The sequence below is a fragment of the Hylaeus anthracinus genome, unplaced genomic scaffold (genome assembly GCF_026225885.1).
Source record: "Hylaeus anthracinus isolate JK02 unplaced genomic scaffold, UHH_iyHylAnth1.0_haploid 11989, whole genome shotgun sequence".
Taxonomy (NCBI): Eukaryota; Metazoa; Arthropoda; class Insecta; order Hymenoptera; family Colletidae; genus Hylaeus; species Hylaeus anthracinus.
The window spans coordinates 10,059,163-10,073,857 of record NW_026534337.1 but is presented as its reverse complement, the minus strand read 5'-3'; the positions used below and the strand labels follow the sequence as shown (position 1 = coordinate 10,073,857).

The 14,695-nt window shown below is 41.6% G+C and overlaps 2 protein-coding genes across 3 annotated transcripts; both read left to right on the top strand.

Moving 5' to 3' along the window:
- The first annotated feature begins 3,093 nt into the window (after positions 1-3,093).
- On the top strand, positions 3,094-10,966 carry LOC128887950 (uncharacterized). 2 transcript variants are annotated; one of them, XM_054144477.1, is made up of 4 exons: positions 3,094-3,913; positions 4,432-4,631; positions 6,061-6,262; positions 9,834-10,966. In XM_054144477.1, the coding sequence occupies exons 2-4, from the start codon at positions 4,445-4,447 to the stop codon at positions 9,973-9,975; spliced, it is 531 nt and encodes a 176-aa protein (XP_054000452.1). In that variant the 5' UTR covers positions 3,094-3,913; positions 4,432-4,444; the 3' UTR covers positions 9,976-10,966. The 2 variants fall into 2 exon arrangements, with proteins under 2 accessions (XP_054000452.1, XP_054000450.1); XM_054144475.1 differs by having other exon boundaries at positions 3,097-3,919.
- An 889-nt stretch (positions 10,967-11,855) lies between these two features.
- Positions 11,856-14,315, top strand: LOC128887716 (uncharacterized). The gene is made up of 7 exons (XM_054143917.1): positions 11,856-11,871; positions 11,943-12,111; positions 12,189-12,336; positions 12,796-13,061; positions 13,163-13,386; positions 13,892-14,133; positions 14,196-14,315. Exons 1-7 carry the CDS (start codon positions 11,856-11,858, stop codon positions 14,235-14,237), a joined length of 1,107 nt encoding a protein of 368 aa, XP_053999892.1. The 3' UTR covers positions 14,238-14,315.
- Positions 14,316-14,695: the final 380 nt, after the last annotated feature.

Sequence of the window (14,695 nt, the reverse complement as noted above, 5' to 3'; positions counted from 1 at the left end):
TATTAATTTCCCGCCAATTAGGGGACATTTTCCGCGTTCAAGAGATTCGCCACTAATAGTCGTTCCACGGTAGGCCAGCATCGCTGGAACCGATTTCAACGAAGTAGCCCTTATTTACCATCGGCGTACAATATTTAGCGAGCGAATAATGTTCACAAAGGCAGCCAGAGGCGAGCGAGGTAATGGCGCTCTCGCTCGAGTCCGCTTCTTGTAATTATTCCGCCCAGCCACGACCAAAAAGGGAATTCAATTTCCGCGATGCCGGTTTATTCTTCCAGTTGTCCTACAGTCGAACATTTAATCCGTCGAGATACTCGAATCTCCAGATTCAATCGCGACGACTACGTTGTCGCCTCGTCTTCTCATTTTTAATTCCTTTTCTCGTAAAATTAAAAGTCCGCATAAAGAAAGATTCTAGATTGAATACAATTCACGGAGAATAAAAATAGAGTCGCGGATATTCTGAAATAAGTATTTGCATGAAACTTTCATCCCGAGGGTCCTGAAATATCAATCCTAAAAAAACAATCTTTAAAAAAATTCTCGAGATAAAACTCGTCGTTCATAAGAGCACCTCAGGACCAGATATTATTCTACAGGAAAGGAGTATAAATTCGAGCAGAATTAAGCAAAAATAGAAATTATGTCTTTGCTTGAATTAAACCTGAACTGACGAATCTAGCGTGTGTCTCGAGTTTTGTCCTCGTAAAGGGTTGAGTAAAAATTGGAAACGTGCCTTTCGCGTTACTTTCCCAGTGAATAGTACACTGTTTCCCCGTTTTCCCTTCCTAAAAAAAGTTTAGCAAAGATTTCGCACGAAAACAATCGGTACAATTTACAACGGGCGCCTGCCGCTTCGAAAAGTTATTATAACAATCTCCGGGCGCCTTTATCGGCTTAAGCGCTATGCCAAGCACCCCCGATGCTACCAACCCCCGTAACGATCGCGAGACGAGATCGTGCCAAAGCCAAGAGTCGCGCGAGCAGTTAGGATCCTGCGATATCCTCGCAAAAATGATCGCGCTTGCTTCGTTTATCGGCTCGCCGCTGCCAACTTCGCAATTCGAGAAGTCCTTTCGACTCGAAATCGAGGCTCCCCGCTGTTTCGCGACGACTGGCGTCGCGACGTTGCGGCACTCTTTACGAACGACAATACGCCCCCGAAAAATACAAACGAAGAGAGAAAAAAGTAGCATGAATGTAAGAAGTAAGTTTCAGCACTTGAACTCCTTCCTATTACGTGCTGTATAATTATTATAATTGTGATCATTTGGAAACATCATTGCAAAAGAGTGTCTCACTCGATGTGTTAATACAGAGAGTCATTAATTATCGCTCAGTGAACCATCAATTGATCGAGAGAGACGTTCTTGTGACAGCATAGCGAGAAGTTGTGTCATATTAAAGTGATGAATTAATGCTCTCACACCAGTTTCTAACACTCTCAATAACAGATTATTCTAAAATCTCAACTATCGACGAAATAAATTAATACTAGCCCTCTAAAATCAATTTAAAAGTAATTGTTTTATGGTATTTGGTGTTAGGAACCTAATATAACAATGATAATAACTGTCTATTAGATTGTAAATATTTCGCCCTTCAATTTGCATTTTGGTAGAGTCAAATCGAACGATTTCTCGCTGAGCTATGACACCTCAAAGTTTCTTATTTTATAGACAATTGTGAATGACTGACAGACACAGCGACCTTGAAAAGCCGTTGCAATTTCAAGAAATACTAGTAAACATTGAAGTATTTCCAGAATGGCCCACCCCTCTAAATTCGTTGACATAATAGTAAACATTGTAGTATTTCCTGGTTGGAAAACCCCCTCGAAATTCTTTAGGGAAGAAATTAACCTATCTATTTTTTCTCTCGATCGATTTTGATGAAACTTGGTATACAAGGGTTTTTGGGGTCGCTGATTCCAAATCTAAACTCAAAATTTAGAAATTCAAAATGGCGGATTTACTACGGTTGGACAAAATCCGAAAAATTACTTTTCGAGTGAAACTCCGTAAGCAGAATTTTATGGTGTTAATTTAGGTTTATAAAAGTGAAACTTTTGCGTCCCTTAAAAAAATTTGGATAAAAAGTTTCACTTTACTAAATATTGATATAAATATAAACGTTGAACAACTATGTCAACTTATTTCCCAATGGAAAGCGCTGCAATTAATTAAGCACATCTAATTTGATAAGTGTCACTTATGAAACGCGTAATTAAAAGTCATGAAAAAAATTAGGACACGCAAATGGAAAGTGTCTCGACGCGTGATCGCTGGTACAAGATCGTTCGTCGATCTCGAGGAGGTAAAAGTGCATCCACAACACCGATACTAATCTACGTGAACGAGGACACGTAGGAAAATCGCGTTCATTGAGCAATGATACGAACCGAGCTCGCGAGTAATCGGTCTCGTTCACCGTGTCCCGTTGCCACGCAAGAAATCGATTATATTCTTACACAGTCGTCGCTTCGTGATCGCACTTAAGTGGCCGTTGGCACCATTTCCATGCATTACGAGAGATCGCTCGGGTATCGTTACCGACAAAGCACTTCTCGATCGTCGGAGGGGAAGTCGAGTAATTGGACTTTCACTCGAAACTTCCACTGTCATGCGATTCAAGATTCATTAGCTAATATTTTATTATTTTTGTAGAAGATTGTTCAATTTCTATCTATTTTTCTAAATATTGACTATATACAGTGGGGCCACGTCACATGACAAATGAAATTATTGAAGTGATCTCTATTGGCAAGGATACGAGCTCCACTTTTGGATTATTATAATTAGTCTTGTTATTTTTATCGTTACTTATTGTTACGTTGTGCTATCGTGATTGAATGGATTAGAGTCTCGCTGTCGTGCTCGTAATTCTATTTCGATATATCCTCTAACGAGAAAACTTCAACAGGTTGTACCACGATAGACGTCGTTACCGTCTTTACATAACATGTTTTCATTAGTGCAATGTGTACATTATAAATATACATAACGTAACCATAAAACCATTATTTACTGGATAAACCTCTTTTACTGAGTCTATACTTCATAGATAACAAGAGCTAAAGTAAGAAGATGCTACGATTTAAAAAGAAATCTAGTCTCTCGATAAACAATATCGTACAGGATCAATAATCCATTTGCTCAAAGCTCACGGTTGCTATATTCGCAAACCCCAGCATCAGTTACGCAACGAACCCCATAAATTCCACCATTTTCTGTCCCCTTTCGGAACTCAAAATATTCACGTAAATTCAATAGTTTATCAAACCAAAGAAACCAAACAAGCCCAATCTTCTTACTTCCTACACTCCCTAGGCAACTAACTCCTAAAATATAAATTCCTCGACGAACTATACCTGCTCTTGAGACGCTTGTCCACCCCCGAGGTGTCGCGCGAAGCTCGGCTGCGACAGGAACGCGACGACCTTGCGGAGAACGCGAGGCGTCGCCTCCAGGAAGAGGGCTCGAAGGACGTCACGCGCGAGCCCTGCCAGCGCACTAAATGTCGCAATCCCGGGCTCGACGTTCGTTTGAATGCGACGCCGGGAAGGGGGCGATCACTTTCTCTTGGTCTGCGCGAACGACCACGGCCTACGTTCGCCAGGAGGGACACTCGTAAGCGAGTTTTTACCAAAGAAGCAACCAGTCGCGGCCACGTTTCCGACTAGTCGTCCTCTGCACAATTGTCACTCGACAGAAAAGTCGCGAATTCGGCGGGATCCTCGACGATTCGATAGATCGGTGGCCTCTCAAAGAACTAGTGGGCAGACAACGCGGTGGGGCGCGATCGCGAGTCGGAGACGATCGATGGATCAGGACGATCGTCACGGAAGCACGAATTGGTGACCTGAATTTGGTGGTGTCTTCTAAGGTTCAACAGTGTTCCAGATTCGACGAGAGTAATTGTAATTGATGTTCAGGAATAGTATCCGTGAATTTTGTGAATTGTGATTTTTGATGAGACGATTTTTTGGGGAGTAGTTTGAAGAGCTGTGGATGGCAATATGGTGGTGCAGAAACTGGTTATATGACTCGCTGAATAAAGTGTTTGGACAGTGATTAATTGTGTAACGATCACTTGAAATTATCAAATGAATCAATAATTATGACACTACGTTTGCAATCCACGATCATAAATCAGCAATCTGTACTTTTCCAGAGGTAATCATGTCTGATTATTCATTAATCGCTAACTTAATAATGGTAATCATGATCCAACACTGATAGGGACGCTAGAATAAAATATAAAACCCTGCACAGCATTTAGCTAACTATAACCACTACAGCTATACAAACTATTCTACGAAACAAACAAATATCATACCAAAAAATCGTTACGTCTGGCCCCTATTAGTCTCTGCAGAGTAATACCGTGAAAGGAGGCGTTTAAACCGGTTAAACGTGATTGATTTCTTAGGTAGCACTCCACGATGCGATTGACGAGGGTATTATTCTTCCTGGGATGTTGGTTCTTAGCACTAGCGCTGGTAGCCGCGTCTCCTAGACCGGAAGAACCCACGTTCGAACTTCCTGTACAGCTGGTCGGCTTCCCGGTGATCATAGCTGCCGTCAGGATCGCTAATTTCGTGAAGAAACTCGCGTACTCGTTGAATCCAGGTACGATTTGCTAAACACTATCCTGTCAATCCTTGTTTCGAATTACTTCCTGCTAAGAAGTAACTTCTTGAGGTTCGGAAAGATATTTCTCTACTACATTGTTTCCTACAAAAATTGATGCAACGATCCCTGCTTCTAATCATTCCAAACGACATAAATAAATCAAGAATATGAAATCAATACTATTTACTTCCACTAATCTTTATCTCGAATTACTTTCCATTAAAAAGTACCTTTTTATGATTCAGAAAAGTTTTCCTACAAACACACCGATGTCTAAGGATCGTCCCAAGAATCCATTCATTCCGAATAACACTAATTACCCAAGAATGTCAGATTCCCAATACTTCCATTGACGTAACAGTGGCGAGTTAATACCCACATTTAGGTCAAACTTCGGTCTAAATTCGAATGAATCTTATCGAGGCAATGGGAGTGGTCTACTCGGGCAAGTTCAATGTTTCCATTCACTCGAACCTACGAGTATTCGCATCGATCGCGACGCCTCGATCGCTGGAACGAAGAGAATGTAAACTTCGGCGAATAGGTAACTCGGTTTCCTCATGGCATCGCGCGTGAATCGAATCGGCGAGCAGCGAAAGCGAAAGTGTTCCACTTGTTGCGACTTCTCTGTGTCGGAACCACGGAATCACGTGTAATTCCCGTGTAATTTGCAGCTGTTTCCCAAACGCGAATTGAATACGCCTCGATTACGATTTCAGGCGAAATTATACGCGTGGACCATTGATAAATGCGACTACGGTCGGACATCGGGGTCAGGTTCATCTAGTTTGTTTTGTTTTTGTTCATGGGACCTGGGAAAAATTTGTAACGATGAATAAAAGATGAAAGAAATCGTATCTGCTTGTGAAGATAACGATTGTGTTAGAGAGCTGTATTATTTGTTTAATTAGAAACTGCTTGGTTGAATGTTCAGTAAACCGTTGGTCGTTCTGTGAGAAAATTCCGTCTGAATCTTGAACAAAATGATCTCGAGGCAAAAGAAATTTTAAAATAGGGCACTTTCTAACAACAAACACAAGATAAACAAAATTTCCCTCGTTAATCAAATAATAATAAAAACTCCATTTCAAATGTCACGTGTCAACAAATTTTGCATCATCCATAACGCATCCATGCATTACTATCATTCATTAAAAGGGTGAATCTCGATGAGCCATTCATCGAGGGCGGATGGAATTCCGTCTAACGCGTCCATTTTCATTAAAATAAAGGTTGAAGATGTCAGCCCGCGTACTCCCATTTGCCAGATATGAATGATTGAAACGAACGTCACTGGGATTAATGACGAAAACTGATCGCGTCGCGGGAACGTTTCTATCGGAACCTGTATAATGCATTAACGCGCTCGGCTCCTGTCATTGAACTTATTTTGCAATTCGTCACCATTTGCGTGTTCGTTTCGCAGGGACTTATGCCAGTCGAGCGAGGCGAGATCTGGATTTGGTTCACAACGAGGAAATCCTAGACGTCAGTCAGGTCGAGAAGAAATTGATAACAGAGCTGGGGAACAACGTCTGCGTCTACGAGAAAATTTGTGCCAAGTATGCGGCCCAGACTCTGACGAAACGGAGTCGAGAACGCAACCTCGACTGGAACGTCGTGTTCAGGTACGCTGCTAATGACGTCCGACAGTTTTAATTGCCCTTATAACCGTTACCTAACATCATCGAATTATACGCGACTAATAGCCTGTTTCCTTTCGTCTGTCTTCGGAGCTCGAAATTAACGCTTTTAGAATGAAATTGCTCTTGGAAGTATGGAGCGAAATCTAGGTCTGCACGAGAATAGCATAATGAAACGGTTACGAACGATGGAAGAATGCACGGAGAAAACGACACTGTCTAATTACTCGTTAAAGTGAACCTCTCTGACATCTTAAAGGACAAATCACATACTTGGGTGCATCGTGCGAATTTTACCATGACGATAAACCGGAACGGTGACCCATATTTCTTAAGACAGTGACTCTTGGAAAGATACAATGGTTTTATGTTTTATACATTGACAATTTTACGGGGGGATATTTAGTCCAAACTGAATTCTTTTCTCTGTTGAAGAGGCCTCTGAATTATGGATTAAAATAAAATCTAATAAGAACTCTCCAAAAGTAATTATCACATCGATAATTACTATAGTATTTATTTGATTCTTAAAGAGGATATATTATGCAATCTTTACCAGTTCCTCTAAACATTATTTTATAGATTGACAATTTTACGTGGGGATATTTAGTGCAAACTGAATTATTTTCTCTGTTGAAGAGACCTCTGAATTATGGATTAAAGTAAAATCTACTAGAAACTCTCCAAAAGTAATTATCACATCGAAAGAGGATATATTATGCAATTTCCACTAGATACCCTAAACACTGTCGCATGTCGCGACCCAACCAGCTTAGGTGCAGTGCATTCTGCGAACCACCACCCTGAAGTTCACGGCCCAGAGCGTTTGAGATTGGTTTCCTACCTTCGTCTCGCTCGATCGAGTTGCGAAACGCTGTCGATAGGAAGCTTAATAACGGGCCTCGTTAGTGCATCGTGGAAAACTACTGGCCCATTTGCGCGGTCAACCGTGAACCAACGAAACTTGTCGTCTGTCCTTTATTTCCTTCCTTCTAACCCTCTTTCTATTTTCGATGATTCTATTAATCTCGTCGAGTGTCGAGCGATCTTTTCTTTTCTATTTTCTTTTCCTTTTTGAGAAGAAATGATTAACTTTGGAGTGTATGACCCCTTTATGTAAATATTATGGACGTTTACATTCTCATATAATTATTTTACTATTCCTATTACATGAATGACAGTGATTTTCATTGAAGCACGAAAAAAAAGTAATTCTGAAAGTTGAGCAACAAAGGAAACGAATTTGAATGAAATTCGTGAATTTCGATGAAGTTACAAAACTAAATATATAGTCTCCAATAGTTTAAATAATATCCGATCCCAGTAGAAATTTGCAAGAATATTTGTCTGGCGGTCAGCATGTTAATGTGTTAGACCTGTGCCTTCATTTTATTTCAATTTAATTCATCGATACGTATTTTATCTAAATTTAATTTACATATTTGTTTTAATTCAAATTAGCACTTGATAGAAATACCTTACCATGAGACTACGACCCATGGCCTTAACAAAAGGTCACAGGTATAGGAAAGGTCAGAGATAGACCCTCGAGTGCCGTAAAAATCGAACAAAAGTGGACTTTCCAATAGGGCATCCGAACCTATCAAGCTCATATTTTTCAACTTCCCCATTTCATTCTTACACTCTACAGTTTCAATTGTAGGAGTCTCAACGAAAAATAAGGCACGGAGATTCGAACCCGCGATCCTCGGATCCACAGTTGACTGTCATATACCTACACGATCAATTCCGTATCCTACTCAATCTAACGTATCTTAATCAAATTCCAATTGTACTAAAATCAGTGTTTCTTACTAACGACTTATGAGTCCCATCCTAGCTTTCAACATACATCTGAGCCCCCAGCCACCCTCAACTCGTAATTCACGTGAGAGGGATGCATCTAGTCGTAAACTCGAGACGTAAAATCGCCGAAATCCGACTTTCTCCGCGACCAGGGCAGTCCTCGGGGTCTCCCGCATAAATTCCAAGGATTCTCAGATAATTCGTCGAGAATGATCGAGCCGATAAATCCTTAAAAGGACCTGCGAGGGATGTCCCCACCCCCCCTCCCTTCACCCGTAATGGGTCGACAGCGCTTTCTTCCCGACGGAGACCTAATAGAAATCCGTGCTACCAGCACTGCCTCGGCCCACCTTCCGTGCTTGCACTAAATTCTGTCGCGAGTAACGCCGGGAGCAGATAGCCTTTAATGGCGGCCCTCGACGACCGTCCTAATGCATCCTGATAACTCTGTTCCAACGTTTCGTGCCCTACCACCGGGAACTTCGTCGCGCCTCTCACGTTTTACGAGCGTCGCGAGATGTCTGCTCCGTGGATTCCGGGGGCTTATCAGCGATTTCCCGTCGTCCTTGTCGGGAAGATGGCCAGCGCGTGTCGCGGATAGACGAAACGCGTCGCTCGATCGCTTCTGGCACCTGTCTAGACCGACGGCAAGCCGATGGAGAGGAACGACGAGGCGCGGGAGGACGAATCGGGGCTTGGTCGCTGGCAGGAAGCGCTTTCCAGGGGTTTAACGGAGCGTGGATGAGGAATGGAGTCCTCGGTCCTTCACAGGACGCGACGAAGAATTGATTGGAACGGTGTTGACTCCGCGTTGTTGGCAATTTTATCTTCTGGATAGATTAGTTAGTTGTTAGGTGTGTGGGCTTTTGCGAGCTTTTAGGACAGTAACTAAACGAAGATACGATTTTAAAGAAATAAATCCTTTAAATGCCAGAGGAAATTTTTGGACATATCCGAGAATTGGCAAATAATTTTAAGCAAAGATGCAGGATTGTAAACAAAAATGGATATTCCGGTCCCTGCTTGCGTAATTCGTTATAATTTTGAAATGAAATTGAAGTGCACAAATAAATCTATGCGCATTGAATTTTTACGCTATTTTCGTAAAACGAAATTCGCTCCTTAGCACTCAAAGGGTTAAACTGTTGTTTATTTATTTGGATGTAGATTGACCAGTCATGCTAACATTAAAATATTCAGAATTACTATTTAGACGTAATCTACGTAACTTGTGGATACACCTGGTACTTTTGGAAAGTAAGGAGAAGAAGCACCAGCTGACAATAAGTGACGCCTGTATGTAAATTTTGTGTCTGTTCATATTCTCACATAACTATTGTACTATTCCTACGGTTGCTACTTTCTGTTCAGTTGTCTAACAGTCAGCCTGGCATGTTAATGCTGAACCTCTTTGAGGATCTCACAAAACTGCACTAAACGAGATCTCCTTCATCATATTTCCTCTGGCATACCAACAAGGGAACAGAATCTATCTGCCTAGACAATTCGTGGCCTATTTATTTCCCTTTCAAGAGCAATTTCACTTTTTCACAATTAAGGTACCTCTCCCATAGATTGGGAAATAAAAATGAAAACATGTGTCACCTTCGAGCACCCCAAGCATTTCCGATAACCTACCTCAAATCAATACGCATATTCTCCCACGGCTCTTTAACTCTGGACGTCGGTAGCCATCGCTTAACGCGGCCACGTGTCACGAAGTTAACATCGAACATTTTTCGTTTCGCAGCGAGTACAAATCATCGCCGAATCCGATGAAGGAGAATTATTTATTGAGCGTGTTCCTGGGCGACATTATAGGCAGCCCGCGACTCTGTCATCAGCTGGCGAAGAGAGGAAGAGGCTGCGTGGACGCGGCGCTCGCGGATTAACCGTAAACCGCTATTTATGTTGTACAAAACCGTAGTCCTGTACAGATTGTAAATATCCCGATGACGCGTACGCGGCGTTCCCTGTTCTCCAGTTGGGTCGTTAATCCGCGGAACGAATAAAGCTGCCGCGGCATCCGTGTTTTCTCGCCTCGTTTCGCGTAACGAGGCATCCTCCCTTCTCTCGATCCTCTCGCAACAAAAACAGCTGACTACGAACGGTCTCCGCGTCGCGCGGATGTACAATTAATTATTACGTTTAAGGCTGTTAGCGTCGCCGTTATACCTGAACGTCGGCGTCGCGTCGTTGCGCCAGATCAACGCTCGTTGAATTATCATTAATCGCTGAAATGGCGGATTTTATGCGTTCACGGTGAACTCGAACCGTGGAAAGGGCGCGCTAAATGTATGCTGAATATATACGCACGAATGCTAATTGTTATATATATTCACTTATGAAATATATTCCGCGTACGTTTCGCATTTGTTCCGCCATTGGCGGTGTTTGCTGGCTATTAATCAGTGACTCGTTTAATCGTACGAATTTAGAACGATGGAGAGGTGGGGAAGATCGTTTATGGGAAAAGTTCGAGTGATGGATTCGATATAGGGGGTTATTTCGAGTTAGAAATAGGTCTGATATATAATAGCTGGCTGGGGATAGTCCAAAGTTGTGTTCGAACTTTTCAAACTATTCGATGTTAAAGAAGAAGGCCTTCTGAGGAAGACTATAAACAGAAAAGGCCTGAAAGTAGTTTCTTTACATTTAGAATTGATTTAATAACTCGTCGCGTGAAACAGGATCGCAAATCAACGTTGAAGACGTTTATATAAAAATAAACTATTATCTATCGCATTGATCGTATCAAGCAAGTCTCTCCTTTTCTGTAAACAGCGAATAGTTTTGCCCGCAACAACAAGTGTATCCATCGCGCAACCTGTGTTAATAAAGTTGTTCGATGCCCGTGTTTAATAAAGTTGTTTAACGAATAAACACTGCGTCTACGTCTTTTGAAACTCTCGCGAAGCACACACGCACATCCTGTAGCGGGCGACGACGCACACTTATGTAGGTTCGCGAAGTGAGAGTAGCTCGCGATGACGTTTCTTCCTACCTACGCCTCTTCGGCCGAGTTTGTGTAAGAGGAACAGTTCGGAAGAAAGTTCCAGTTGCTCGTGGAACTGTGACACGATCATCCGCGAAGCGAGTTGCTCGTCCGATTCGATTAAACGCGAAACCTCCTTTTCGAGAAGGGGAACGGAAAAGTTCTGAAAAAGTTCTACGATCGTTCTCAGTCGTCGGGAATGAAATTCTCGATCTTAGGAGTACGACGTTTCATCTGGAGGAAGCGCTCTTGACCCAGGACGACAAATCTGTGTCGTAAAAATACATTCCGAGTCGCTGTAGATGTGACAACGACAGAAATTCGTTAACTACTCTTAGTGGCCTTGTAAAGGACATTCGGAGAAATATTTTTGCATCGGTATTGAAGATTTTTAAGGTACGACAGTGGGGTTAAACAGAGTCACTGCACTTTTTTGGTAATTTTTTGGCCCTTGTTGTAACATACATATCATGTATTGTGAATAGAAATGTTACGTTCATTTTTCCTAGCGTTGAATATTCCAAGACTTCGATAAATAAATTCTTCCTTACGTTATCATAACTCTACACTAAACAAAATTATTGCAGAATCTCGCAGTACCATTATCTATAATTTTTATAGTGCACAGTGTGCAATCCTAGATGTCCTACCATAAAAAATAATTCGAAAAGCATACTTCTCCTATTCAACAGATTCACCTTCGAATACACCCGAACACCATACTTTCCATTTCGATATATAGAAAGTGAACATGAATTTTGAAGACGCGATAATTTAATGCTTGATGGATTAAGTTGGAAGATTCGAGAGCAAATTGAGAGAACGGGGGACAGACGAAAGATTGACGTCTAATTTCGGAGCTAGGAACGAAGAGTCACGCGATGATATTCAAATTCGTGGTTATTTGTTTCCTCCTCGGCTTTGACGTTCGAGCCGAGGATGGGTTTCGAATGTCTCCCCGGGAAATTGATGGCGCTCGTTACTGCGAATTCGACGGTTCTCGAAAGAACTACGATGCTACTGATTTATTAAAGTGAGTAGAAAATTGTATTATTCTTTCCTGCGAGAGCAAACTTTGGATAATTCGATTCAAAGGAACGGATTGCGTAGGTGTATCGACACGCTAGCCGCTGATTTCGTAGACCAAGAAAGCGATCGTGGCGTCAAGAGTGGGAAAAGTCAGTGGAACGGGTCAACGGGCAGACGGATCTCTTTCTCGGACGTTTTTGCCAATCTATTCAACGAGGACTCGTCATTGGTACGTTGAAAACCTAGCAGATGCATACAGGGTAGTTGTAGAAGTTCGTATATCATTACGATCCAAAGTAAAATCACAAACATATGAAGAACATTACAACCTATACGTGCACTAAACGTAACACAAGTGAAGATGAACAATGTATTCATCCACCTCAACACATTTCAAAATTAATATTCTCTCAGTTTGTTCGTTACTACTGAAAGTACCAAAACTATATGGTCGAAAATGTTATTTACCATAAAATTATACATGAAAATCAAACGCATTCCAACTCCACATTTACTCAATGCCAATCAAACGTGATTCTCCCCTTCCAACCTCTAAGTTGATTCGATTCTCAGGGGTAACTCGCGTACCATTATTCCAAGATATTCCCCATGCAAAAGGGGGGAACAGAGTCGAAACCCGCGACAGGTCTCTTCGTGTCCGAAGTTTGCCGAACTTTTCTACTTATAGCTGCATCAGACCAGCACTTATCCAGCGGATACGACGTCTAGCCACTACCAATCGAATTATCCGATCACGTCAGGTGGAACGTTCAATCTTTCGCCGGGATTTCAGTTGAATCTCTTCGACGCTCTGTCCTCGATATCCCGCCACGACGACTACAAGTGTGTGCCCAGGATACTCTGCGAAATGGCGAGTGGGAAACTACCCGGGAGATCGTTGGCCAAACAAACCCCCGGTTTATTCGAGTTCCTCGGAAAAAACGCTTTAACGGAGTACGTCCCGAAATTCACCGTTCCCGTGGAGAAATTTTCCATCCATGAGGAATCAAGAGAGGCTTTGGGGATTCGATTACTTTTCCAATTTGTGCTTTCAGGTGGCTGACTACGGTTGACGTTGCGGGAGCATCCCCGTGGCTCAACTTCGGTAGAGCGATGATTCTCGGTTATAGCAACAGAGGAAACTCTCTGGCGTGTTACAGGGCTTTTCCAAAGTGCCCCAGAGACTCGAATGAACTTGTGCATTACCTCAACAACTACAACGGGGGGTTCTTCCGACTTTTCGGCAGGCTTCGATTTGCGAAACAGCGGGAATCCAAAGGTATTCACGGGTGAACGTGACTTTTAGCGAGGTGATGGTCTCACCACTTCAACCACAGACCTATTTAGAAAGAATCTACAGCTTAGAAGAGGTTTCTCTGTATTAACATATGAGCCATTGCACAAATCAATTAACTTCATAAAACAAAAAGTTGAGAAATGCGATGGAATAATACACATTGTTTTTTAGAATTCCCCTTACAATATAAATTCAAATAAATATTGTAGAATGCATAAAATACAGATGCAGCTTTCATCTAACGGCATATAGAATTTATAAGAAAGAATAGTCAAAAAATAATCGTCGATAATATTACAATTTCTATGTGCCTGGCGGAGTTAATCGATTTGTGCAATGAACGGTTCATATATTAACAAAGGCTGACGATTAATTTCTGCTTCTAGTGGACAAAGTGTTAAGAAGATTGATGATCACAAGACATGACAATTTTCAAATGTCAATTAGAAGATACATTTCACCCACTAAATTTTTCTTTTCACTTCAGGTGATTATTCAAGGACGAGTACGGAACAAAGAATAATTACTGGTGGCTCGATACAGGCTGATCGCCCCGAAGAAGTTGGACATAAAGTTCATTTCCCGAATTACGAGCTGTTTAGAAGCAGCAATGACATCGCATTTCCGATCGAAACAGTCACGAACGACGAACCCGTGACAAACAGTGTCGTTAATTATGTGCAAAAGCCAGACGTGAATTCTTGGCAAGACGCTGCGTTTTTCCCTCAGGTAGGCTCGTAAAAATAAACGAATACACCCGGTAGACTCTTTTCAATTTTATGTTTTTCCAGAATGCGGTCAACAGGAGGTTCTCTCGATTCCGGTTTCCCTGAATTTTCAGAGGACTCGAAGTAATATTCTTATTGTGGTCATGATTTAAATTGGAAAACGAACTAATTTTTGTGTTCCTGATCCCAGACACAATTATAAATTAAACAGGAATCCACTTGGCATTAAGAATAGCTAATATATTGTTGTTAAAATAAATGAGTTTGTATATAAAAATTGTTTTCACTGCCAAAAAGAAACTCTATTCAATTTATAATGTCAACATACAAATGAAATTTAATAGCGCAATAGTTCACAATTTAGACGAACTTTCACGGTAGAAGTAAGCCACCAAATGTCACCGTACATCCGCGACGAATGTAACTACTAAAATTCATGTATATACCGCAATTTCCTAACTCAATTACGAATCTATCCCACACACCATACGAAGAATATTTTCGTTAGCCGAGGTAAACGATTTGATTTAGACTACAGGTGGTTAATACTCGTCTAGCGCCGC

What these genes read in the sequence shown, in the direction of transcription:
- LOC128887950 (XM_054144477.1), top strand. Translation starts at nt 4,445, where the DNA reads ATGCGATTGACGAGGGTATTATTCTTCCTGGGATGTTGGTTCTTAGCA. An exon ending in CGCGTACTCGTTGAATCCAG is followed by an intron (nt 4,632 to 6,060) that starts GTACGATTTGCT and finishes TTCGTTTCGCAG; the next exon opens with GGACTTATGCCAGTCGAGCG. An exon ending in GACTGGAACGTCGTGTTCAG is followed by an intron (nt 6,263 to 9,833) that starts GTACGCTGCTAA and finishes TTCGTTTCGCAG; the next exon opens with CGAGTACAAATCATCGCCGA.
- LOC128887716 (XM_054143917.1), top strand. An exon ending in TCAACGAGGACTCGTCATTG is followed by an intron (nt 12,337 to 12,795) that starts GTACGTTGAAAA and finishes TTCTACTTATAG; the next exon opens with CTGCATCAGACCAGCACTTA. An exon ending in GGAAAAAACGCTTTAACGGA is followed by an intron (nt 13,062 to 13,162) that starts GTACGTCCCGAA and finishes TTGTGCTTTCAG; the next exon opens with GTGGCTGACTACGGTTGACG.